Source organism: Microcaecilia unicolor, chromosome 14 (assembly GCF_901765095.1).
Source record: "Microcaecilia unicolor chromosome 14, aMicUni1.1, whole genome shotgun sequence".
Lineage (NCBI taxonomy): Eukaryota > Metazoa > Chordata > Amphibia > Gymnophiona > Siphonopidae > Microcaecilia > Microcaecilia unicolor.
This window is the reverse complement of record NC_044044.1, coordinates 12,532,866-12,558,917: the sequence shown is the minus strand read 5'-3', so window position 1 is coordinate 12,558,917 and position 26,052 is coordinate 12,532,866. Positions and strand designations below refer to the sequence as shown.

The 26,052-nt window shown below is 45.7% G+C and overlaps 1 protein-coding gene across 1 annotated transcript in view; it reads right to left on the bottom strand.

Moving 5' to 3' along the window:
• Window positions 1-26,052, bottom strand: part of ZCWPW1 (zinc finger CW-type and PWWP domain containing 1) — a 230,803-nt gene that overhangs the window by 1,855 nt on the left and 202,896 nt on the right. Inside the window, exons 12-14 of the mRNA XM_030188050.1 lie at window positions 13,637-13,720; window positions 12,253-12,340; window positions 1,565-1,705 (exon numbers count right to left, since the gene is read on the bottom strand). Of these exons, the coding sequence (XP_030043910.1) occupies window positions 1,565-1,705; window positions 12,253-12,340; window positions 13,637-13,720 (313 nt within the window). The remainder of the gene's footprint in view (window positions 1-1,564; window positions 1,706-12,252; window positions 12,341-13,636; window positions 13,721-26,052) is intronic.

Here is a 26,052-nt window from a genome sequence, read left to right as displayed (position 1 = left end):
ATTTTGACATTTATACCCCACATTATCCCAAACATACTCAAGTTCAATGTGGGTAACAGTAAATAAACAACAGATAAGGTTTACAAAACCATAAACAAAATATTAAATATAGATATTGATGGCCAGTTGCAATCTAAGACACCCCATCAATGGATAGAAACCTCTCAAAGAGGAGAGTTTTCAGTCTTTTACGAAATACCAAGTAATCAGGCTGAACACTGATTGCCACTGGCAGTGAATTCCACCACTTAGCACCCTGGTATCTAAAGTCAGCAGAGTGACCTGACTTATAACGCACTCTCTTGCAATCACGAAGTCTAAGGTAGTCCCTAGAACCAGAAGTAATATTGTTTAAGGGAACAGTTATTAAGAGCTACATATAATCCGGTGACATGCCATATAATATTTGAAAGTCAAAAAACACATAATTTAAAAATAATCCTGGCTTTAATGGGCAACCTGTGCAGCTTGCACAATAATGGAGTGGCACTATCAAAATGTGATTTTTGGGCCATTTATAGCCTTTTTAGGACATCCTCCTAACATCCAGAATAGATGGAATTGCAGTAATCAAACTGAGTTAAAACCAAGGATTAAACTAGCAGTCTAAAGATGTCTGGCAAGAAATACGATCTGATTCTCTTCACCTTCCAAAGAGACCTGAAGGATTTTTTTACTTCTGAGGAAACCTGAGGCTCGAACATGAGATGACTGTCAATTAATACATACAGTACCCTAAGCGTAGAGTCTAGGGGGTACTACACATCAATAGTAAAATTATTCTATGCGGTACGGTCAAAGGGATTGGTCTCAACTCTATGTAACTTAAACTTAAATTCGAAAGCCCAGGATTCCAACAAATCCAGATCAAGGCTAATCTTAGGGACAATTTCTGGAAGACCAGTCTTGAACAGGATATAGATTATGACATTGTCCGTGAAAATAAAAGTGTAATACATGCAATGTATGCTGCATTTTGCTGTATGACCGCCCCCCCCTTTAAACTACTGCGACTCTATCAAGATTTCACCAGTTTAAAAGTATAAACAGCATTACTACTCAGTGTGTTGTTGAATTACTCCCACCTTCTCTCTTGCATGGAGAGAGAACTGGTGGAGAACAGACTCCCAGTTTGAAAGGCAACAACTCTTGTCCAGCAATCTGAACTGTAAGTTATTTTTCCTTGTTTGATTACTGCATTAAAGAAGATTTTCGTTCATGATCATGAGTTCTAAGTCTTTCTCTTAGTGATGTTCCCTACTCTGGTTTAAACTGCATGCCAAACACCTCAGTGAAAGGGCAAAACAATATCTACAATGAGTGTGAATGAGATATTTTTATGTGCTACATTCATTGCATGCAGCTGTGTCTCGTGCATATTCAATACGGATATTCTGAAAACCCAACTGACTGGGGGATCCCTCAGGACAGGTTTGGGAACCTCTTGTGTACGGGGTCTCAGTACTGGAATATCTGGGGGTGCTGCAGTGGAGGTCTGAAGTGTATTGACAGATGTTTATGAGATAAATCTCAGTAGTGGAACAGCAGGAAGCTTTGTAGATACCTGATTTGGTTTTCTGTGAAAATTGTTCCCCTTCTGCTTTCTTAGATGTGCAGGCTGCAATTTTATTCTCATTCTCTGACAGCCATTCCTGCTTCTTTATCCTCTTTGTCACAGGGTGACTTCCCTCTGTGTGCACAGGGACTATAAACCACAGTAAGAGTGATCAGGTTAATCATATACATGATGAATCAGCAAAATACATTTAACACAAGGGGTTAATTTTATAAGCCTTTTCTGAGCATAAAAGCAAAATTTACCTGCTTTCCTTTAAAATGTGTTCTCTATTGATTACAGGGTTACAGGATGGTTCTGAGGACCAATTTGCAATCAATTGCAACATAACTGTCCATTTGGGCTGGAGGGAATTTGCTGTTATTAATTAAACAAAGAATGGAGAAATTAGATCTTACCTGCTAATTTTCATTCCTTTAATTCCTCCACACCAGTTCAGACAAGTTGGTTATACACTCCTACCAGCAGAAGGAAACTGAGAAAACACTTGGCTCAAAGTAAGAATGTAAGTACTCTGTGCAGCCCCTTTACCAATTAGTATTTCAATACCAAAGCAAAATGACAATACCCATGGAGTCTTCCCTGATCTAAATCGCTAACAATAGTCCAATACAAGATTTTTTTAAAATATCCTATTAAGAACAAAAAGAGCACTGCATCCAGTTGACCATTATAATAGCATGTTTTTTTCTTTTTTTGCAGCTGCTGCTTCTATATCTAGCCACCAAGCAGAAGGGAAAATAACCACAAGCATCCTATGCTGCAGTGAACTCCAGGGTGGGTTCTGAACTGCTCTGGAGAAATTAAAAGAACAAAAATTAAGAGGCAAGATCAAATTTCTCCTTCTGTCGCTTTCTTCCAGACCAGTTCAGATAAGTAAGAAATACCAAAGCAGTAAATTTCATGGGATGGGGGGGGGAGGGGTACGCCACCCAAAACTAGTATTCTGCTTCACCTGAACATCCAAATGATAATGCTTTATGACAGACTGTAAGGAGGCCCAAGTAGTTGCCCTACAAATATCCAGGGGTGGTAACAGACTACTCTCCAGTTGGATATTTTTTTTTGTTTGTTACATTTGTACCCCGCGCTTTCCCACTCATGACAGGCTCAATGCGGCTTACATGGGGCAATGGAGGGTTAAGTGACTTGCCCAGAGTTACAAGGAGCTGCCTGTGCTTGAAGTGGAAATTGAACTCAGTTCCTCAGTTCCCCAGGACCAAAGTCCACCACCCTAACCACTAGGCCACTCCTCCACTCTTGAACACAAGTAATCCAAGTCAGTTAACATCACAAGATATAAATAGATAAGAAGCCTTCCTATGAGTATCTGTTTTTTTCAAGTAGAACTGCAATGCTCATAATGCAATTCAAGGTATGAAGTGCTTCTTCTCCCTAGTTAGTGTGAGGCTTAGAGAAGAATGTAGGTAGCTCAACTGATTGGTTAATACAGAATTCCAATACAATCCAGCCAATATTCAACCCATGGGAGGCAGGCCGGCTACATCCCGTGATCAACGTTGAGCCCAGATATTCAATGCTGGGCCATTACCAGTGACTGACATTGATTTTGGCCAGTTTAAACTTAACTGACCAAGTCAATACTCAACGCTGGCTGATTAAATTTCTAGTGGCCAAAGATAGGCCTACTATATGGGTGGCCCAATTGGGCCACAAAACTTAGCCGGTGATGCACTGAATATTTGCGGCTAGCCGGTTAGCTGCTATATGCTAATATTCACCAGAGATAACCAGCTATCTTGCGCTGAATATTAGCACTTAGCCAGTTAAGTGCTATTTAACCGGACAGGAATGGCTCCTGGTTAGTTAAATAGTGATGAATATCAGCCGGAATATTTCTGGTTCTATTTTGAGATATCCTGCTGCCTACATTAATTTTGTTTTTGAGAATTTTCTGTGCCTATTCTTAAAAGCCCGACCAAGAGAAAACCAACAATAAAAATCCTATTTCTGCTTGACTTTTCATCTTATTTTTCTCAAACTGCTATGTTTGTGATATTGAGCTGTGTAGTATTTATTTATTTATTGCATTTGTATCCCACATTTTCCCACCTCTTTGCAGGCTCAATGTGGCTTACAATATATCATGAATAGTGGAAATACATGATAAGATAGATATTTAGTATTACAGACGGAACTTGGGTGGCATGATTATGATAAGACATGATAGTAGTCTAACAAGCAGATATAAAAAGTCTATTCTGGATATATGTGGAGAGGTTCACATTTGTTGGTCTTTGTGGTATGCCTTGTTAAAGAGATGGGTCTTCAGTAGCTTGCGGAAGTTGGTAAGTTCATAGATCGTTTTTAAATTACGCGGCAGCGCGTTCCAGAAGGCTTTTAGTAAATACAGGTTTAAGGGGTGTATACACATGGGTGGAGAATAGGCCAGACTCAGACTTGTATAAAGTATAGAACACTATAATTTGCATGCATAACTCCAGCATTTAAGTACCAACCCTTACACCAGCAGTAAGGCTGGCGTGCCAAAATGTTAAACACACATATACCCAATAAGGCCTGTTCTTCCTGCTGCTACGGCTGCTCCCTGCTCACTGTGCCTGCACCCATCTGCAAACATCTGACTTGGCCTAGTTAATGCCTGCTTTCTTCGCCACAAGGGCCCGCTTATTGCTGACCTCTTCTCTCAACATGCTCTTGACATGCTCTGTGTCACTGAAACCTGGCTTAGATCAGGAGACACTGCATCTTTGGTTGCTCCCATTGTTTTCAATTTCTCACACACGCCTAGCCCAGTTAAATTCAGTGGAGGTGTAGCTCTTATCTACACTTCTCTTCAAGCTTCACTGTGCTCCTTTAACACTTTACCACCCCTGTTCACTTCAAAGCTGGGCAGGGAGAGAATTCCATAATGTTGGAGAAAAGTAATAAAAACAGACTCCCAGGTGGAGTTGAGCCTTGCTGTAGACAAAGATGGAATGACTAGTGGATTTTATTTGAGATCTCAATAACTGCAGGGGACAGTAAAGAATAAAGAGTGGCCAAATATTGAGGTTGGGCTGAATAAAACACTGAGTTAAAACCAGAATTTCAATTTCTTATGATGAGCACCTGGTAGGCAATGGGCATCTTTCAAAAGATGGAAAACCCTATCACACTGTCTGACCCCTGTGATCTCCCTGATAGCTATGTTTATGGAGAGACTGTGGAATAAAACTGCTTGTTAAGCACTGCCAACACCATGGGATCTCAGTTTGGCTCTAACTGCAAATGATTCCATTACCTCAAAGGGAGGAGGATTCAACACCATAGTTTACCTGAAAGGTACCTGTTGTTTGTTTAAACTACATCAATGAAGAGTGAAGTACAAGCTCTAGCTTACTATTCTCTATTGCCAGCTTTTTTTTAAAACAGGTGTTCTATGCAGATATATTAAATTCTACCAACAATAGTTTCTAGATTCCATACTAATCCATAACATACTGACTTTCTGCTAATAAGGGGAGCCTGTGTTGCACATTTTGGACTACAGGAGAGCATTAGCATACTATATTGAATGCATGAAACACAGCTGTGCTTCACAGTTTAGGCACCCCACAACATTGGATTGTCACTTTTCAAGAGCAGTTTATTCAACTACTTATCAGCTTTTAAAGTCTGGTATACAACTTCTAAAAAGAAACACCAAATTAGCACCACCTCTGTTGTATTCGATCTCTATGAACAGAAAAAAATTATGCAAAGCCACGACATGGTGCAAACTTGATCTATTATAGATTCAGATGACAGTACTTCAGTTTAGTTAAGGTGTTAACTTACACACACACACCAAAAAAAAAGTTCTACTGTTGGGCAGACTGGATGGACCGTGCAGGTCTTTTTCTGCCGTCATCTACTATGTTACTATGTTTTTGTTTCTATTTGGATGTTGTTTACCATCTCCCTTCTCCATCCACTCATTCTGTGGATGAACTTATGGCCTTCATTTCTGAACTCTGTATCTGTTTCTCACCTTTCGATCTTCTTGGTGACTTTAATCTTTCCCCTTCTAATATGTTCTCTACCTTTCTCTTCCTTGCCACCAACACTGCTTTTGTTCAACATGTCAACTTTCCCACTCATAAATCTGATAATATTTTGGATCTGGTCTGTACTTACTCTTCTTCCATGCTCTGCCCTTTTCCCTTATTACCTTTCCACTTCCTATAGTTCCCCCACCCTCATGTTCTCTCCTCCCCCCCCCCCCCCCCCACCCTTTACCACTTTTAGGCCCATATCCAAGTACACATAAGTACATAAGTATTCCCACACTGGGAAAGACCAAAGGTCTATCAAGCCCAGCGTCCTGTTTCCAACAGTGGCCAATCCAGGTCACAAATACCTGGCAAGATCCCCCAGAAGTTCAATACATTTTATGCTTATCCCAGAAATAAGCAGTAGATTTTCCCCGACATTTTAATAATGGTCTATGGACTTTTCCTTTAGGAAGCCGTTCAAACCTTTTTTTGAACTCCACTAAGCTAACCGCCTTTACCACATTCTCTGGCAACAAATTCCAGAGTTTAATTTCACGTTGAGTGAAGAAAACTTTTCTCCAATTCGTTTTAAAATTTACTACTTTGTAGCTTCATCACATGCCCCCTAGTCCTAGTATTTTTGGAAAAAGTAAACAATCGATTCATGTCTACCCGTTCCACTCCACTCATTATTTTATAGACCTCTATCATATCTCCCCTCAGCCGTCTTTTCTCCAAGCTGAAGAGCCCTAGCCGCTTCAGCCCTTCCTCAAAAAGGAAGTCGTCCCATCCCCTTTATCATTTTCGTCGCCCTTCTCTGTACCTTTTCTAATTCCACTATATCTTTTTTGAGATGCAGCGACCAGAATTGAACACAATATTCGAGGTGCGGTCGCACCATGGACCGATACAAAGGCATTATAACATCCTCATTTTGTTTTCCATTCCTTTCCTAATAATACCTAACATTTTATTTGCTTTCTTAGCTGCCACAGCACACTGAGCAGAGGGTTTCAACGTATCATCAACGACGACGCCTAGACCCCTTTTTTTGGTCGGTGACTCCTAACGTGGAACCTTGCATAACGTACCCATAATTTGGGTTCCTCTTTCCCACATGCATCACTTTTCACTTGTTCAAGTTAAACATCATCTGCCATTTAGACGCCCAGTCTCCCAATCTTGTAAGGTCTTCTTGTAATTTTTCACAATCTTCTTGCGATTCAATAACTTTGAATAACTTTGTGTCGTCAGCAAATTTAATTACCTCACTAGTTACTCCCATCTCTAGAAAATTTATAAGTATGTTAAAAAGCAGCGGTCCAAGCACAGAGCCCTAGGGAACCCCACTATCTACCCTTCTCCATTAAGAACACTGACAATTTAACCCTATTCTCTGTTTTCTATCTTTTAACCAGTTTTTAATCCACAATAGGACACCACCTCCTATCCCATGACTCTCCAATTTCCTCTGGAGTCTTTCATGAGGTACTTTGTCAAATGCCTTTTGAAAATCTAGATACACAATATCGACTGGCTCACCTTTATCCACATGTTTGTTCATCCTTCAAAGAAATGTAATAGATTGGCAAGGCAAGATTTCCCTTCACTAAATCTATATTGGCTTCGTCTCATTAATCCATGCTTCTGAATATGCTCTGTAATTTTGTTCTTTATAATAGTAGGAAATTGTTCTTCCATGTTGTGGATTTGATACTACTACACTGTGATTTTTGTGTTACTTAATTTTCCTATAACATTTTCTTTATGTATTGTATTGCATTCAAAATTTGAGAAATAAAAAAAATAATAAATCGGAAGCCAAAGCCCCAGGAACACACTTGCCAACATCTACTCCACCACAGTCAGCTGAGAGTCGAAGGCCAGAACTCCAGGAGCACACTTGCCAGTCGATGCTCTATCAGGGGAATAACTCCATAGACTCTTGCCCTGGGAGGCTGATCAACTGGGATAAAAAGCCTATAGAAGGTTGCCCTGGCAACTGGGAATATTGTTCATCGTGGACAATCAACCTAGACTATTTACTCTGGAAGCTAGAGATGCTGTTCTACCAGGGGATTCAGTCCACAGTCACCCTAGGAGCCATTAAAATCATTACAGAGTCAAAGAAATGATCATGTAAACCTGCTCCTTAAAGGTGCCCACTGGCTATATGTCACACATAGGATCACCTACGAAATTCTTCTATTAGTTTTCAGAATTAGAAAGTCCGAAACCCCATCTTTCTTGGCATGCACTATGACTCCATATGCCCCTTCTTGAGAACTCCGTTCATCCCAACAACACCTTTTGGCTGTGCTATCCTTCCATCATATTACTCGATATTACACGAGAGTCTATTTTTTCTGTTGGTGGTTCCACTTTATGGAATGCTATGCCCTTTCACCTCAGAACACAGACCTCTCTAGGAAAATTCAAATCAGACTTTAAAATATTCCTCTTTGAGGATGCATTTATACTTACATAGATTGCCTAGGTGATGAACCTCCCAACCAGCTCAGATATACCAATTCTTCCCCTAGTCCTGCTGACACTCTATCTTTCCTATCATTAATTGTAGTTCAGTTTCTCCCTCCCTACAATCTTTTTCCCCTTATTCTCCCCCTTTCGACTATTTTTCTCTTTCTTCTATTTAGAATTGTAAGCCGCATAGATATTTTATTTAACTTACGGGAAAGCAAGACTGGAATAAATGGGGGGATTCCAAGATGGCCGCATGCACCTAAGAGTAGCTGCAGTCCTCTCATCCACTACAAACAATGCCTAAAAGACGAGGCAGGGCAGCAGCCCAAGCTTCCCCGCTACCAGCACCATTACCTGCTGGTCTGATGGACCGTTTCTTGAGGACTCAGGGACCTGGTCAGGAGATCGAGAGCAGTCCCATAGTGGACGCCAGCTTGCTGGAGGAACATTCGGCGTCCCTTGGGCTGGAAACGACGTTGAGCCCCAATAGCAGAGCTCTGCCCCCGCAACCGCAGAGAACTAGCTCTCCCCTCTCGGGATCAACGGGACCGCCGCCAGGGTGCGGTTTGGTCCAGAATTGAGTGAGGCTCTACAACACCGAAATGAGACGTAGAGGGGTTGTTGACACCCTCTAGAGAGAGCGACTCTGCAATACTGGAAGCGGGTGAACAAGGCACAGAACATAGGAAGGTCCCTGAATCGATAGTGACAATGCCCCCAGAACTGCTTGCAAAACCGGCAGAAGTAACTTTGGACTCGTTGTGGGATTTAGTTTCCCAACTAGGACAAACTCTTCTTGCACAAATAACGTCTCACAGAGAATTTCCTTGGTTGAACAGAAAATAGATAAAAATGATATTGATATCAAATTTTAGACTGAACGACTTGAAAGTGCTGAAAAGAATTTAACAAATGTAGAAAATATACAAACCTTAATGGTCAAAGATATTTCAAATCTAAGGTATAAATCTGAAATGTTTGAAAATTATATCAGAAATCACAATCTTAGGTTTATTAATTTTCCAAGGGTTGCAATGGTGAAACCACTGGAGATGCTAAAACGCTATTTGCAAGCAATATTAGGAATACCTGAAGAAAACCTATCTCCTTTTACTCAAGTATATTATTTGCTGAGAAAGGAACCACACCAACAACAAAATGCTATTGATGATTCTGATTTGCAGGACACCTCGGAAACTGAGTTAGCCACGGCAGCAACACTGGTAGCTACCGTGGCTTTGTTACCTGATAAGCAGTGGCTTTTTCATATGTTCTTTAAGAACAGAGAGAAATTATTTTGTGGTTTAAAAATTCTTTTGTTTCCTGATGTTTCGAAGGAAACCCAGCAAAGGCAGAAACCATTTTTGATTTTGAAACCTGCTGTTTTGCAAAGAAGGGGTACATTCTATTTAAGATTTCCTTGAAAATGTATAATAAGATATAATGCAGTTAAATATGTGTTCATGGAACCTTCTCATTTATCATCTTTTGTTGTGTCAAAAAGATCTTGAGGAGATTAATTAGAACCATTTGATATCTGCCAGTCCCTTCTTAGGTGCAATATTTGCCTTAAAGGGTTGTTTGCTTTATATTCCTCTCCGTATTAATCTTGGAATCCAATAATGTGGACTTGAGTGTTAAGATGTATATAATATCAATATATTTAATATTTCTTATAAGACCTTGATTGCTATAACACTTTTCTGTACAAGTGTAAATCCTTGATATAATGATTTAAATTTATAAATTTAAAAAAAAAAGACTGGAATAAACTTGGAAACTTGATTGGGATCTTGCTCTGCCATGGAAGGATGGCCCAGAGAACCACTGCTCTAGGATCTAGCCATCCTGCTGCATCACTCCACATTTAAACCATCTGCTGAAAATGAGCAACTAATCTTGCAAATTACTTCAAGGAAAAAATTATAAAGCTCCGACTCATGATACCCACCAAAAAAGCAAACTACACAAACATCCTTGAATGTCTTGACCCAAAACCCGGGGAATACCCAGCAGATCGATCATGGACCAACTTCGACACACTTTCATCAAATGAAATCTCACATTGGCTTGGAAAATACGCCAAATCGCAATGTAAATTAGACATCTGCCCTAGCAGTCTAATAAGATCAGCACCCAAACAATTCAAAATAGACATCACGAATCACATAAATCACAGGCTTCAAAATGGACTCTTCCCCACGGACAAAGGAAACATCCTACTTACTCCGCTACCGAAAGATGCTAAAAAAAGCACAATGGACCTAACCAACTATCGACCAGTAGCATCTATTCCACTCATAACCAAACTCATGGAAGGCATAGTAACAAAACAACTTACTGAATACCTAAATAAACATTCAATTCTCCACGAATCTCAATCAGGATTTCGGTCAAATCACAGCAACGAAACTGTGCTAGTGTCTGCAATGAACTCATTTAAACAAGCAATTGCAAGGGCTTACAATTCAACATGTCCAGTGTCTTTGACATGGTTGACCATGAAATACTATTACATATACTAGAATACTTCGGAATAGGAGGCACAGTTCTCAAAGGTCATACCACAAGATCATACCAAGTAACAACGAACGCGGACAGATCACCCCCATGGACACCTGAATGTGGAGTACCCCAAGGATCCCCCCTCTCACCAACCTTATTCAACCTGATGATGATACCTTTGGCTAAACTTCTAGCAAATCAAAACCTCAACCCCTACATATATTCAGATGATGTCACGATCTCCATCCCGTTCAGACATGATCTAAATGAAATCACCAACGAGATCAACTAAAGCCTCCAAATAATGCACTCCTGGGCAGATGCATTCCAACTGAAACTAAATGCAGAAAAAACACAATGTCTTGTTCTCACCTCACAACATAACACAAAAACCTTCCCTACTATAACTACACCAGTACTGTTCTCTGCCTGTCTCTCAAAACTTGAAAATTCTAGGAGTCACCATTGATCGAAACCTCACTCTCGATGCCCACGTGAAAAACACGACGAAAAAGATGTTCTATTCCATGTGGAAACTCAAAAGAATAAAACCTTTCTTCCCGAGATACATATTCCGTACCCTGGTACAGTCAATGGTAATAAGTCATCTTGATTACTGCAATGCACTGTACGCAGGCTGCAAAGAGCAGAACATCAAGAAACTCCAAACTGCCCAGAATACTGCGGCCAGACTCATATTTGGAAAAACCAAATATGAAAGCGTAAAACCATTAAGAGAGAAACTTCACTGGCTCCCACTTAAGGAACGTATTGCATTCAAGATCTGCACAATGGTACACAAAATCATTCACGCAGACGCCCCAATCTACAAGTTAAACCTTGTGGACCTACCTCCCAGAAATGCCACAAAATCATCCCGCAAATTTCTCAACCTGCACTTCCCCAACTGCAAAGGACTAAAATACAGGATGATGCATGATACCACCTTCTCTTACATGAGCACAAAGTTATGGAACGCACTACCTAGAGACCTGAAAACAATCAACAAAACAACTATCTTTCGCAAATCCCTCAAGACATATTTCTTCAACAAAGCCTACAATGAAAACCCAGAACCTTGCTAATCCACCTCTGAAAACCCACCGTCTATATTCCTTCCTTCTTCTCTCTACTTCTTCCCTTAATTAATCTCTGCACAACAATAACTGTACCTGACATCCAGGATTAACTATGTTAACAAAACTATGTAAGCCACTTTGAGCCTGCAAATAGGTGGGAAAATGTGGGCTACAAATGCAATAAATAAATAAAATAAATACTGAAGAATGGAAGGAAGCAACAGCCACCAATAAGGGGAATGAAGTTAGCCCTGAGCTTTTTTTTTACCTGTTTCCATCCGCTGGCAGGGAAACATAACCCACTTGTCTGTGGCATGAATGATAAGGAACAAGACATTAAAAGACAGCAGGTGAATGAAATTAATGCCATAGCATTATCTTCTTGTAACCTTGAGTAAGTCACTTCACCCTCAATTACTTGAGGTACCATGTTATATTGTAAACCTTCTGGAGATAGGGAAATACCTACTGAAATTGAGCTACCACTGAAAACGCATAAGCTAAATCCACAAAAACAAAAATCTACATCCTGTCCTTTAGAGAGGACTTGGAATATAACATTTGAACATAATGATATACAGCTAGTACAAAAGACACTGGTTTGATGTACCATAAGAATCTCCAGGACCCTCAGCACTCTGGGGAGTCTCTGCATCCTGTTGGAAGCGTCCCGAAAATCCAAACCTGCTGATCCTTTCCTGGAAAGGGAGAAAATCCATCACAAAGAAAGATGAAATCATCACTACTACTACTTATCATTTCTATAGCGCTACCGGATGTATACAGCGCTTCACACTTGAACATGGAGACAGTCCCTGCTCAATAGAGCTTACAATCTAATTATGACAGACAGGACAAGTAAGGGATGACAGGACATATCAGGGCTAGGGGACAGTTGAAGGATTAGGTGTTAAAAGCAGCATCGAAGAGGTGGGTTTTTAGCCAAGATTTGAAGATGGCCAGAGATGAGGCTTGGCGTACCGGCTCAGGAAGTTTATTCCAGGCATATGGTGCAGCAAGATAGAAGGAACGGAGTCTGGAAGCGGTGGAGGAGAAGGGTGCAGATAAGAGAGATTTGCCCAGTGAGCGGAGTTCCCAGGGAGGAGTGTAGGGAGAGATGAGAGTGGAGAGGTACTGAGGAGCTGCAGAGTGAATGCATTTTAAGTCAGTAACAGGAGTTTGAATGCGGAAACGGATAGGGAGCCAATGAAGTGACTTGAGGAGAGGGCTAATATAAGCATAACGACACTGGCGGAATATTAGTCGTGCAGCAGAATTTTGAACAGATTGAAGAGGAGAGAGATGGCTCAGTGGGAGACCTGTGAGAAGCAAGTTGCAGTAGTCTAAGCGGGAGGTGATAAGAGTGTGGATGAGGGTTCTGGCTGCACACTCAGAAAGAAAAGGACGAATTTTGGTAATGTTATAGAGGAAGAAACGACAGGTTTCTTCCCTCCCCCCCCCCCAACAAATCCCATATATGGACTGGAGCATTGTGCTCTCTCCTGAATTGATAGCAGTGCTCACTTTCTGTGCCTGTGTTACAAATACATAGTAACATAGTAGATGACGGCAGAAAAAGACCTGCACGGTCCATCCAGTCTGCCCAACAAGATAACTCATATGTGCTACTTTTTGTGTATACCCTACTTTGATTTGTACCTGTGCTCTTCAGGGCACAGACCGTATAAGTCTGCCCAGCACTATCCCCGCCTCCCAACCACCAGCCCCATGCTACACAGTATTCAATCAGATATTGCTATGTGTATAGTATCAAAAGTAGCTGCCAACAGGAGAATTATTGCAAAGGTTTCTCAGTGTAATAACATTAAAGAGTAAAATATTTCTTTCTTGACCAGCTCTAAGTAGTATTTTCCACATGAGACGGAGAGGCGTTACTCAAAGTAATATGTGAACTACTCTCTTAGCCAGCAGGAAGTGTGATTAAGACTTGTCTGATCTGATACATTTGAGAAGCATTCAAAGATTTCCCTTACCTGAATGTTCAGTTTCTCAGCTTCCTTCGCCATCTTTATGGCTGATTCAACTGCTGAGCTGTGATCTTTGTTCTTCATTGTCTTCTGAACGGCAAAAACACAGTGGTTTATGGTTTATGCATTATTTAATATTTTCTATATCACTTTTAGTAAGGTTACAGCAAAGAGGTGTTCAAGGTTCAATAATAAAACTAATCTAAAAACATCAAGAAAAAGAAACTCCATAATCAGATAGGAGAGCTTAAGAAAAGACACCAGACACACAGCCTCAGCTTCCTAAAGTAGTTGCCTTGACTTCCTAAAGAAGAAACTGGGAGAATTGGGGGTTCCAAATTTGACTTGGTATTACAGGACAGCGCAAGCTAAAATAGCTATTAAATGGTTTCAAAGCACTACTTTTAAAAGGTGGCTTGCTGTTGAGGAACTGAACAGTTATCTTCCCTTGTATGGCTGCTTCCTAAGCATCATAAACTTACAGCAACAGTTAGCCCAGCTACTCTTTGTATTTTTCAAGCCTGTGATTCAGTAGGTATTGACGCAGCATTCCAGATATCTAGGCATTCATCCATTGTTAATAAACCTCTTTTTTCACCTGCTTTGGGCCCAAGTGTTTTTAGAGAGTGGACAACTCTTGGTTTGAGGAGATGGGATCAAATTTTTGATGAAGACTAGGTGATATCCTTTGAAGAGTTGCAGTTTAGCTATCAGTTACCTAGTCATCATCATTTTGCTTATAGACAGTTGATTTATTTTTTGACCTCTCCCAAAATTAAACTTAAGGGAAGGTTAATTCATGATAGCAAGGATGCGGAGGAGTTGTGTGAAGATTTTTTGGGCACTAAAGATTTTCTCTCTTTTTTTTAAATAAATTTCAAATTTACAATACAAGCATAAAAACTTGCAAAAGAAAAAGTCCTCTAGCTAATGATCCGCCACCTTCTAATGTTCAAAATTGCACAGCCTCTATTCATGAGGCTGACTCCAAACCCTGAATTAACTGTGGATCAGTAGACATCCTATTAGTAACAAAAATTGTCAATTGTTGTGGATCAAAAAAAATATAATTCTGACCTCCAATTTTAATCAGGCATTTACAAGAAAAGCGAAGGAAAAAAGACCACCTAATTGCTGAATCTTAGGGCAAAGCAACAGAAACTATTGTCATCTTTTCTGTGTTGCCTTAGATACAGCAGGAAATCAGAAAACTCTTAAATCATGTGGAGAAAAGGTTGGTACCCTCTGAAATTCAAAATCCAAAGATTTTTCTTACATACAGCATTTTCCAAATTTTCCAGTTTCCTATGCATATCAACAGAATCTTTCATGAAAAGTTCTCCATACTGTTGAACAACTTTCAGCGAGTCTTCCACAACACCGACATGTTGTTTCAGTGAACCCAATTCCTGAGCTTGCCCAGCTGCATTTTGCAACACTTCTGAAAACATCATTAATAGTTTGTAACTGAGTTGAAAGAGACCGTTCCAACTGAGAAATGCCTTCCTACAGTGATTCAAAATTAAAGGAAGAAGGCCTCTCTAGGGTAGTCTTCTTATCACTCACAGTTAAGGAAGGTAAAACAACTTCTCCAACCTGATCCTAAATCAGGGATTCCACCCTGGATGAGGAACACAGCTGAGGAACCACAACCACTCCCTGCAGTGCCAAGGAAACCGCTACAGACAGGACTTGAGCCTGTACTATTCCCTGCCCTGCCAGAGATGACTCAGCTGATATTCCACTTGGCAGAGGTGGTGGTATTTGTGTCTCCGGGCTCATTGAAACTTCCAGCTCTAACTGGTTCAGTGAGCCACTTTCCACCTCCGAAACCAGAAGCAAGCCACCCTAAGCTAACAGCATTCCTGGACACAGAAAGTTGTCCATCAGGCCCCATGCCAGTGTCGATGTCTGTGCAGGATACTGCTTGTCCTTTCGTTTGCACTCCATACAACAAAGAAGCCAGAAATCAGCAGGAAATCAAGGTAAGGCAGGAGCTCTGCACAAGCGCATCTAGTCAGAATGCCATGTTAACTCCACCCCCAAGATCTAATTTCTGCTATTTCCAAACAATTGTGGAGTCAAGGATCTAAAGTTTATCCTCATTGACTGTGTTAAGCTGAGGGTACATTACAAATTCAAGTTTGGGAGCAGATGGAGTTGGCTCTGGCAAAGATCTCGGTGGTCATTAACATTCAAGAGAACAATGTGAAGGTCTTTTATAGATGGTATCTAACTACAGTGAGACTGCATCATTGTTTTCTTGCTGGAGCTCAGCTTGCTGGAGGAGATATGCTGGGAGAGGAATGATGGGCCATATGATGCATCCCAGTGCTAGGGTGTATTGGAAACCATTCATCATAGAATTCAGAAGTGAACCAGGAGGTGATTCTTTGGGATCCAAGCACCTTCTAGTTTAATAGGAGGATGCTGGTTTGACTCTGAGCCAAAATATGCTGTTGAGACATTGTTTTCATGCAGCAAAGCTAGTGCAGACTAGGGCTTGGAAGTTTGAGGGGGTACCCCAATATCAGAAGTGGTTTTCCAAGCTTTGGTATATCCATGATATAGAGAAGATTTTAGCAGAGAAGTGGTACTCTACCCATAAATGAGAGAAAATATACAGGCCTTGGGCTAGACTTTGCTGCCCCATCATAGTGGATGGTTGAATTACATGTGGTCTGGGTGATGCCCTCTTGGGGCGAGTGAAGGAGAAAATTCCTAAAAGGTTGTATTCCTGGACGTTTTGTAGCTCTATTACTGTGCCTTTGCAGATTTAATGGATTATCTACTATAATAAAACTCACCCTCAACGTTCTGAAGACAACGTTCTGAAGTCACTCAGTCACTCCCTGAAGGGTTCATGGATTCATGGTGGTGAAGCCACAACACTGACCATGTCTCTCTGCCCCGCCCTCGCATGACGGACCAATCAGAAAAAAACCCTCAACATTCTGAAACATAAAGGACCATCACAACACCGTTCCCAGGCAACGTAAGACTGACCAATCAGAGGAAACTACGTGACAATAAGAGAGGAGCATTCCCCAGCAGAATGGCTCATTATCTGTGCAGCACGGAGAGCACAGAACCACTGCTGGAACGAGAGAATATTCTTGCTGTGGGTATGTGCAAAAATAGACTGGGGGGGGGGGGGGGGGGGAGGAGAGAATTTTTTAAATGCCTAATGCCAGTACTGAAGAGTGCCAGAGGGCCTATAGCACAGACTATATTTGGGATCGTTTGACATGGAGTCGGAGGAGCCGGAAAACAACGTGCCCGTCACCATCTGGGACGTGGGCGAACAGGACAAGCTGCGGCCCAGCTGGAAGGATTACCCGCGACCCAGCCAGCAGCAAACAGCGACCAAGGAAGGGGGAGAAGTACTCCTTCCCTGCCTAGGAATCGCTGGAGACTGGCTGCCAAACTAACGAAACAACCGCACACCGACGCACCACCTCCATCATTCGAAAGGCATCCACTCTTTCTTCAACAGAAATGCAAACTAATAATACAAAACAAACAAAGAATACATGGTTTCTCAGGCGGCTGCAGGTAACTCCCCACCCCCTTCCTCTTCCCCTTTTGCCGAAGCGGCCAAGGACGTGCCCAACCATCCCCAGCCAAGCTGTCTCCCACCTCGGGGATTCCCCAAGCACCCGGAAAAAGACGGCGCTGATTCCTGCAGCGCATAAATGTTCCAGCATTCCCCTGCAGCCGGCCTGAAATGGACCAAACATACCGGATCACCCCCCGACGGCCCGAGACCGTGCTCTTCTCCCTTCCGCCAACTTAAAACAACCATCCCCGTCCTCAGGCAAGCAGTCACCCACCTCCAGGATGCCCAGAACCCCAGCCCAATGGAAAAAGATGGCGCTGCTTCCAACAGCACATTTCTCTTCCATCATTCCCCTACAGCAGCCCTGAAACGGCCAAAAAATACCGACAGACAAAGATCGTGCTCCTCTACCTTCCGCCCATCTAAAACAACACTGCTGCCTCAGCACAACACAAAAAAAAAAAAACCTGGAAAAAAAAAACAACACTAAGCAAAGGCTGACCCCCCCTACAACCACATTTACATTTCAACAACAGAGACCCCTCCACAAACCTCCTTGACAGACAAAACCACACACACACAATACAACAGAAACACACCCTCAAAGCCACACACCAATCCAACCCACTTTGCCAGCACAGCACAGCACAGCACAGCACATCCCCCAACCCCCAAGCAAAAAACAAAACAAAACAAAAAAAGACACACATCAACAACCTGCACACACACCGCACCCTCACACACACACAAAATAACTCTGTGACACATACACACACACACACACAAAAAAAGCCACATGCTAGCGCCCGTTTCATTGGTTTCGGAAATGGGCCTTTTTTACTAGTATATATATATATATATATATATATAAAACAATTCTTTCTAATACAAAACTTTTTTCTTTTAGCATATCCTGCTTCTTCATCTAACACACATCATTCATTCATACCTCACTCCTTCATGATTAAGGTAAAATTATGTATAATCATACCTGATAATTTTCTTTCCATTAATCATAGCTGATCAATCCATAGACTGGTGGGTTGTGTCCATCTACCAGCAGGTGGAGATAGAGAGCAAACTTTTGCCTCCCTATATGTGGTCATGTGCTGCCGGAAACTCCTCAGTATGTCGATATCAAAGCTCCATCCGCAGGACTCAGCACTTAGAGAATTACACCCACGAAGGGACACTCTGCCCAGCTCACCACCGCCGAAACGGGGGAGGGGAATTAACCCAGCTCATCCCCACACAAGTGGGGGAGGGGAATCCGTCCAGCTCATCCCCGCGGAGCGGGGGAGGGACACCACACCCGCCGATGCGGGGGGATCTGGCTTATCCTGCAACCGCGGGAGGAGCTGACTGACCCTAACACCGCCGAAGCGGGAGGGGTACAAAGCTGCCCTACAGCCGCACGAAGCGGGAGGGAGTGCCGGCAGAATTTATGTCTCAATCCAGCCCCGTAAAACGGAGGGGAGAGGAATGCAGCAGCTCACTGTAACACAAACTCGTCTCAACTCTTGAAGAATCCAAGTGAAAGAAGAACTTGAACACGAAGTCCTCCTGAAGTAACTGAAGGCTAAACTTGAACCTAAAATTCAACCAGAATATAAACAGTACAGATATCTGGGAGGGGCTATGGATTGATCAGCTATGATTAATGGAAAGAAAATTATCAGGTATGATTATACATAATTTTACCTTCCATATCATCAAGCTGATCAATCCATAGACTGGTGGGATGTACCGAAGCAGTACTCACCCAGGGCGGGACATAGAAATCCCTGACCGCAACACTGAAGCTCCAAACCGGGCCTCCGCCCGTGCAGCCACAGTCAAACGGTAATGCTTGGAGAATGTATGAGCCGAAGCCCACGTTGCCGCCTTGCATATCTCTTCCAAGGAGACGGATCCGGCCTCTGCCATCGAGGCCGCCTGAGCTCTCGTGGAGTGAGCCTTCAGCTGGATAGGCGGCACCTTCCCCGCGGCCACATAAGCCGCTGCAATGGCTTCCTTGACCCATCTTGCCACTGTAGGCTTAGCAGCCTGCAGACCCTTACGAGGACCTGCAAACAGGACAAACAGATGATCCGATTTCCGGAAATCATTGGTCACTTCCAAGTATCTGATGATGACTCGTCTCACATCCAGATATTCAAGAGCGGAGTACTCCTCTGGGTAGTCCTCCCTACGAAAGGAAGGGAGACAGAGCTGCTGATTCACATGGAAGCGAGAACCAATCTTGGGCAGGAAGGAAGGCACTGTGCGAATAGTCACTCCTGCCTCAGTGAACTGCAGAAAAGGCTCTCGACATGAGAGCGCCTGGAGCTCGGAAACTCTTCTGGCTGAAGTGATAGCCACCAAAAAGACTGCTTTCAACGTCAGGTCTTTCAGAGATGCCCTCGACAAGGGTTCCAAAGGCGGCTTCTGCAATGCTCTTAGCACCAGGTTGAGATTCCACGCAGGCACCACTGAGTGCAGAGGAGGGCGCAGGTGATTAACTCCCTTGAGAAAGCGCACCACATCTGGCTGCGAAGCCAGGGAAGCACCCTTCAGGCGGCCCCTGAAGCAAGCCAGAGCCGCTACCTGGACTTTAAGGGAACTGAGCGACAGGCCTTTCTCCAGACCTTCTTGCAGGAATGCCAACACTGAAGAAATTGGAGCAGTGAAGGGAGAAAGTGAGCCTGCTTCACACCATGCTGCAAAGATACGCCAAACCCTGGCGTAAGCAGTAGAAGTAGAGCGCTTCCTCGCTCTCAGCATAGTGGCGATGACCTTGTCTGAGAAGCCCTTCTTCCTCAGACGCTGCCGCTCAATAGCCAGGCCGTAAGACCAAAGGGAGACCCTGATGTAACAGGCCCTGCTCCACTGACAGCCGCAGAGGATCGTCGACTGAGAGCCTGAACAAGTCCGCATACCAGGGACATCTGGGCCAATCCGGACCCACCAGGATTACCCTGCCGGGATGCTTGCCACCCGGTCTAGCACCCTGCCCAACATGGGCCAGGGCGGGAACACATAGAGGAGCTCTTGTGTCGGCCACTGTTGGAGAAGAGCATCTACTCCCAGGGATCGAGGGTCCCGTCCTCTGCTGAAAAAGCGCGGCACTTGGCCATTGGCCGATGACGCCATCAGATCTAGGCTCGGCTGGCCCCAGCGCTTCGTGATGTCCAAGAACGCCTGAGCAGATAGTTGCCACTCTCCGGGCTCCAAGGTATGGCGACTGAGAAAGTCCGCCTTGACATTCATGACTCCGGCAATGTGGGCCGCTGAAAGCTGCTCCAGGTTCGCTCCCGCCCACTGGCAAAGACTCATAGCCTCCTTGGCTAGAGGGGCGCTCTTGGTACCTCCCTGGCGGTTGATATAGGCCACAGCCGTGGCATTGTCCGACAGGACCCGTACAGGCTTCAACACCAGTACCGGGATGAACTCCAATAACACCAACCGAATGGCTCTGAGTTCCAGGAGGTTGATAGACCACTTGCCTCTGCAGGAGACTAGAGCCCCTGCGCTGTCCTTCCCAAGCAGTGGGCTCCCCAGCCCATCAAAGAGGCGTCTGTCGTGACGACAATCCACTCCGGGGTCACCAGAGGCAATCCTGCAGACAACTTGTCTGTCTGCGTCCACCAGCTCAGCGCCTTGCGCACTGCTGGGTCCACGGGAAGGCGCACAGCATAATCCTCCGACATCGGAGTCCAGCGCAGCAGCAGAGATAGCTGTAGTGGTATCATATGAGCCCTGGCCCAGGGCACTACTTCCATCGTGGCCGTCATAGAGCCCAACAGCTGCACGTAGTCCCAAGCCCGAATAGGAGAGGCTACTAGGAACTAGTCCACCTGAGCCTGAAGCTTGACAATCCGATTGTCTGGCAGGAACACTCTGCCCACTTGGGTGTCGAATCGAACTCCCAGATACACCAGGGACTGAGTCGGGCGCAGCTGGCTCTTCTTCCAGTTGATGATCCAGACCAGGGAGCTCAAAAGAGCAACTACCCGGTCCATAGCTTTGCCGCACTCTGCATAAGAGGGGGCTCGGATCAACCAGTCGTCCAGATAAGGATGGACTTGTACTCCTTCCTTTAGCAGGAAGGCCGCTATGACCCCCATTACTTTGGAAAAGGTCCGCGGAGCAGTAGCCAACCCGAAAGGGAGGGCTCTGAACTGGAAGTGTCGTCTCAGGACTGTAAAACGCAGAAAGCGTTGGAGAGGAGGCCAGATGGGAATATGCAGGTACGCTTCCTTGATGTCCAAGGAAGCCAAGAACTCTCCTGCCTTCACTGCCGCTATAACAGAGCGGAGAGTCTCCATGCGAAAGTGCCTCACTTTCCAGGCCCGATTGACCCCTTTGAGGTCGAGGATAGGCCGGACAGAACCTCCTTTCTTTGGAACCACAAAGTAAATGGAGTAACGTCCCTTGCCAATCTGATTTTTTGGCACCGGAACGACCGCACCCAGGCGGATCAGGTTGTCCAAGGTCTGCTGCACTACCACAGCTTGACCGGAGACTTGCAGGGAGAGAGTACAAACCCGTCTCTTAAGGGTTGGCAGAACTCTAGCTTGTAGCCGTCTCTGATGACTTCCAGCACCCACGCGTCTGAAGTTATAGTGGTCCACTCGCCCAGAAACGAGGACAGCCGTCCTCCAATCTGCACTGGGGCGTGGACCAAGGCCCCGTCATTGGGTACGAGACCCTGGGGGAGGACCGGAGGGAGCACCTCCGGGACGGCGGTCTCTGCGAAAGGAATGCTGCTTGGGGGAGAAATTCCTCTTGAAGGAAGAGGGGGCAGAGGAACCCGACTTGCCCGGGCGGTACCGATGGGCTTCCTGCAACCGTCCTCTGGAGGTATCGGGACGAGTACTAACCCGAGCCCTGACCTCTGGTAATTTCTTGCCCTTAGACGTGCCGAGATCGGTCACGATTTTGTCCAGCTCGACCCCAAAGAGCAGCTTGCCTTTAAAAGGCAATCTAGCCAGGCGGGATTTAGAGGCGTGGTCAGCAGACCAATGTTTCAGCCAAAGCCACCGCCGCGCAGAGACTGTCTGAGCCATGCCTTTAGCTGAGGCTCTCCAGACATCATACAGCAAGTCTGCCAAATAGGCTAAGCCCGATTCCAGGGCCGGCCAATCAGCCCTCAAGGAATGATCCGAGGGGGAAGCCCGCTGCACCATAGTCCGGCACGCCCTGGCCACATAGGAGCTGCAAACTGAGGCCTGCAAACTTAAAGCAGCTGCCTCAAAGGACGACCTTAAGGCCGCCTCCAATCTTCTGTCTTGGGCGTCCTTTAGGGCCGTGCCACCTTCCACCGGCAACGCTGTTTTCTTAGTCACCGCAGTGATTAAAGAATCCACGGTAGGCCACAGATAGGCCTCACGTTCACTCACAGCCAAAGGATAGAGGCGGGACATAGCCCTAGCCACTTTAAGGCTCGTTTCCGGGACATCCCATTGAGCCGCAATTAAGGTGTGCATGGCATCATGCACGTGGAAGGTTCTAGGCGGGCGCTTCGTCCCCAGCATAATGGCAGAGCCAACAGGGGCTGAGGGAGAGACGTCCTCCGGAGAGGAAATCTTCAAAGTGTCCATGGCCTGTAACAACAGGTTGGGCAAATCCTCTGGGCTAAAAAGCCGCGCTGCAGAGGGGTCATCCGCTCCATCCGAGCGGGGATCTATCTCCTCCAAGGAATCCGCAAAGGATCGTTGGGAGACCTCAGACACGCTGCCCTCATCTACATCGGAAGAGACAAAAGTCCTCCAAGGCCTGGAAATCAACCCGAGGGCGTTTACCTCTGGGAACCTCAACCTCTTTATCAGAAGAGGGAGCAGGGGCAGCGTTTTGCATGAGGAAAGCCTGATGCAGCAGCAAAACAAACTCGGGGGAGAAACCCGCCAGACTGTGCACTTCCGCAGCCTGGGCAACAGCCCTAGACGCACTCTCAACCGGCGCTCGCAACAGCGGGGGGGAGACATGCTGCGCATCCAAAATGGCGTCCGGCGCGAAACTCCGTGAAGGAGCCGCGCGGGAAGAACGGCGCTTAACTTTAGCCGCTTTTGTGCCGTCGCCCAAATTAAGGGCGTTCATGGCATTAATGTCTCCAACCTCAAGGGCGGCCCCGAAGAAGCCGTCCGAGCCGCGTGGCCGGCCAAGATGGCGGAGGCGAGGAGCGGGGGAAGGGCGTTTATGGCGGGAAAAAACCGCCACGCCGGAGGAACGACCGGGACATTCATCGGTCACTAAACTATCACCCATCAAGGGCGAATCAGGTTGTAAAACCCCCGCATCCCCTCTAGAAGCGCTCCAGCGATCCGGGGAGCGACCCGTTGCGCCCTCGCCCTCCGACGCCATTGCCACGAGGAGAAGAATCGGGGAACCCCCTGCCCGCTATAAAAGGTAAAATTATGTATAATCATACCTGATAATTTTCTTTCCATTAATCATAGCTGATCAATCCATAGACTGGTGGGTTGTGTCCATCTACCAGCAGGTGGAGATAGAGAGCAAACTTTTGCCTCCCTATATGTGGTCATGTGCTGCCGGAAACTCCTCAGTATGTCGATATCAAAGCTCCATCCGCAGGACTCAGCACTTAGAGAATTACACCCACGAAGGGACACTCTGCCCAGCTCACCACCGCCGAAACGGGGGAGGGGAATTAACCCAGCTCATCCCCACACAAGTGGGGGAGGGGAATCCGTCCAGCTCATCCCCGCGGAGCGGGGGAGGGACACCACACCCGCCGATGCGGGGGGATCTGGCTTATCCTGCAACCGCAACCGCGGGAGGAGCTGACTGACCCTAACACCGCCGAAGCGGGAGGGGTACAAAGCTGCCCTACAGCCGCACGAAGCGGGAGGGAGTGCCGGCAGAATTTATGTCTCAATCCAGCCCCGTAAAACGGAGGGGAGAGGAATGCAGCAGCTCACTGTAACACAAAGTCGTCTCAACTCTTGAAGAATCCAAGTGAAAGAAGAACTTGAACACGAAGTCCTCCTGAAGTAACTGAAGGCTAAACTTGAACCTAAAATTCAACCAGAATATAAACAGTACAGATATCTGGGAGGGGCTATGGATTGATCAGCTATGATTAATGGAAAGAAAATTATCAGGTATGATTATACATAATTTTACCTTCCATATCATCAAGCTGATCAATCCATAGACTGGTGGGATGTACCGAAGCAGTACTCACCCAGGGCGGGACATAGAAATCCCTGACCTCAACACTGAAGCTCCAAACCGGGCCTCCGCCCGTGCAGCCACAGTCAAACGGTAATGCTTGGAGAATGTATGAGCCGAAGCCCACGTTGCCGCCTTGCATATCTCTTCCAAGGAGACGGATCCGGCCTCTGCCATCGAGGCCGCCTGAGCTCTCGTGGAGTGAGCCTTCAGCTGGATAGGCGGCACCTTCCCCGCGGCCACATAAGCCGCTGCAATGGCTTCCTGGACCCATCTTGCCACTGTAGGCTTAGCAGCCTGCAGACCCTTACGAGGACCTGCAAACAGGACAAACAGATGATCCGATTTCCGGAAATCATTGGTCACTTCCAAGTATCTGATGATGACTCGTCTCACATCCAGATATTCAAGAGCGGAGTACTCCTCTGGGTAGTCCTCCCTACGAAAGGAAGGGAGACAGAGCTGCTGATTCACATGGAAGCGAGAACCAATCTTGGGCAGGAAGGAAGGCACTGTGCGAATAGTCACTCCTGCCTCAGTGCACTGCAGAAAAGGCTCTCGACATGAGAGCGCCTGGAGCTCGGAAACTCTTCTGTCTGAAGTGATAGCCACCAAAAAGACTGCTTTCAACGTCAGGTCTTTCAGAGATGCCCTCGACAAGGGTTCCAAAGGCGGCTTCTGCAATGCTCTTAGCACCAGGTTGAGATTCCACGCAGGCACCACTGAGTGCAGAGGAGGGCGCAGGTGATTAACTCCCTTGAGAAAGCGCACCACATCTGGCTGCGAAGCCAGGGAAGCACCCTTCAGGCGGCCCCTGAAGCAAGCCAGAGCCGCTACCTGGACTTTAAGGAAACTGAGCGACAGGCCTTTCTCCAGACCTTCTTGCAGGAACGCCAACACTGAAGAAATTGGAGCAGTGAAGGGAGAAAGTGAGCCTGCTTCACACCATGCTGCAAAGATACGCCAAACCCTGGCGTAAGCAGTAGAAGTAGAGCGCTTCCTCGCTCTCAGCATAGTGGCGATGACCTTGTCTGAGAAGCCCTTCTTCCTCAGACGCTGCCGCTCAATAGCCAGGCCGTAAGACCAAAGGGAGAGGGATCCTCCATCACCACGGGACCCTGATGTAACAGGCCCTGCTCCACTGACAGCCGCAGAGGATCGTCGACTGAGAGCCTGAACAAGTCCGCATACCAGGGACGTCTGGGCCAATCCGGACCCACCAGGATTACCCTGCCGGGATGCTTTGCCACCCGGTCTAGCACCCTGCCCAACATGGGCCAGGGCGGGAACACATAGAGGAGCTCTTGTGTCGGCCACTGTTGGAGAAGAGCATCTACTCCCAGGGATCGAGGGTCCCGTCCTCTGCTGAAAAAGCGCGGCACTTGGCCATTGGCCGATGACGCCATCAGATCTAGGCTCGGCTGGCCCCAGCGCTTCGTGATGTCCAAGAACGCCTGAGTAGATAGTTGCCACTCTCCGGGCTCCAAGGTATGGCGACTGAGAAAGTCCGCCTTGACATTCATGACTCCGGCAATGTGGGCCGCTGAAAGCTGCTCCAGGTTCGCTTCCGCCCACTGGCAAAGACTCATAGCCTCCTTGGCTAGAGGGGCGCTCTGGTACCTCCCTGGCGGTTGATATAGGCCACAGCCGTGGCATTGTCCGACAGGACCCGTACAGGCTTCAACACGAG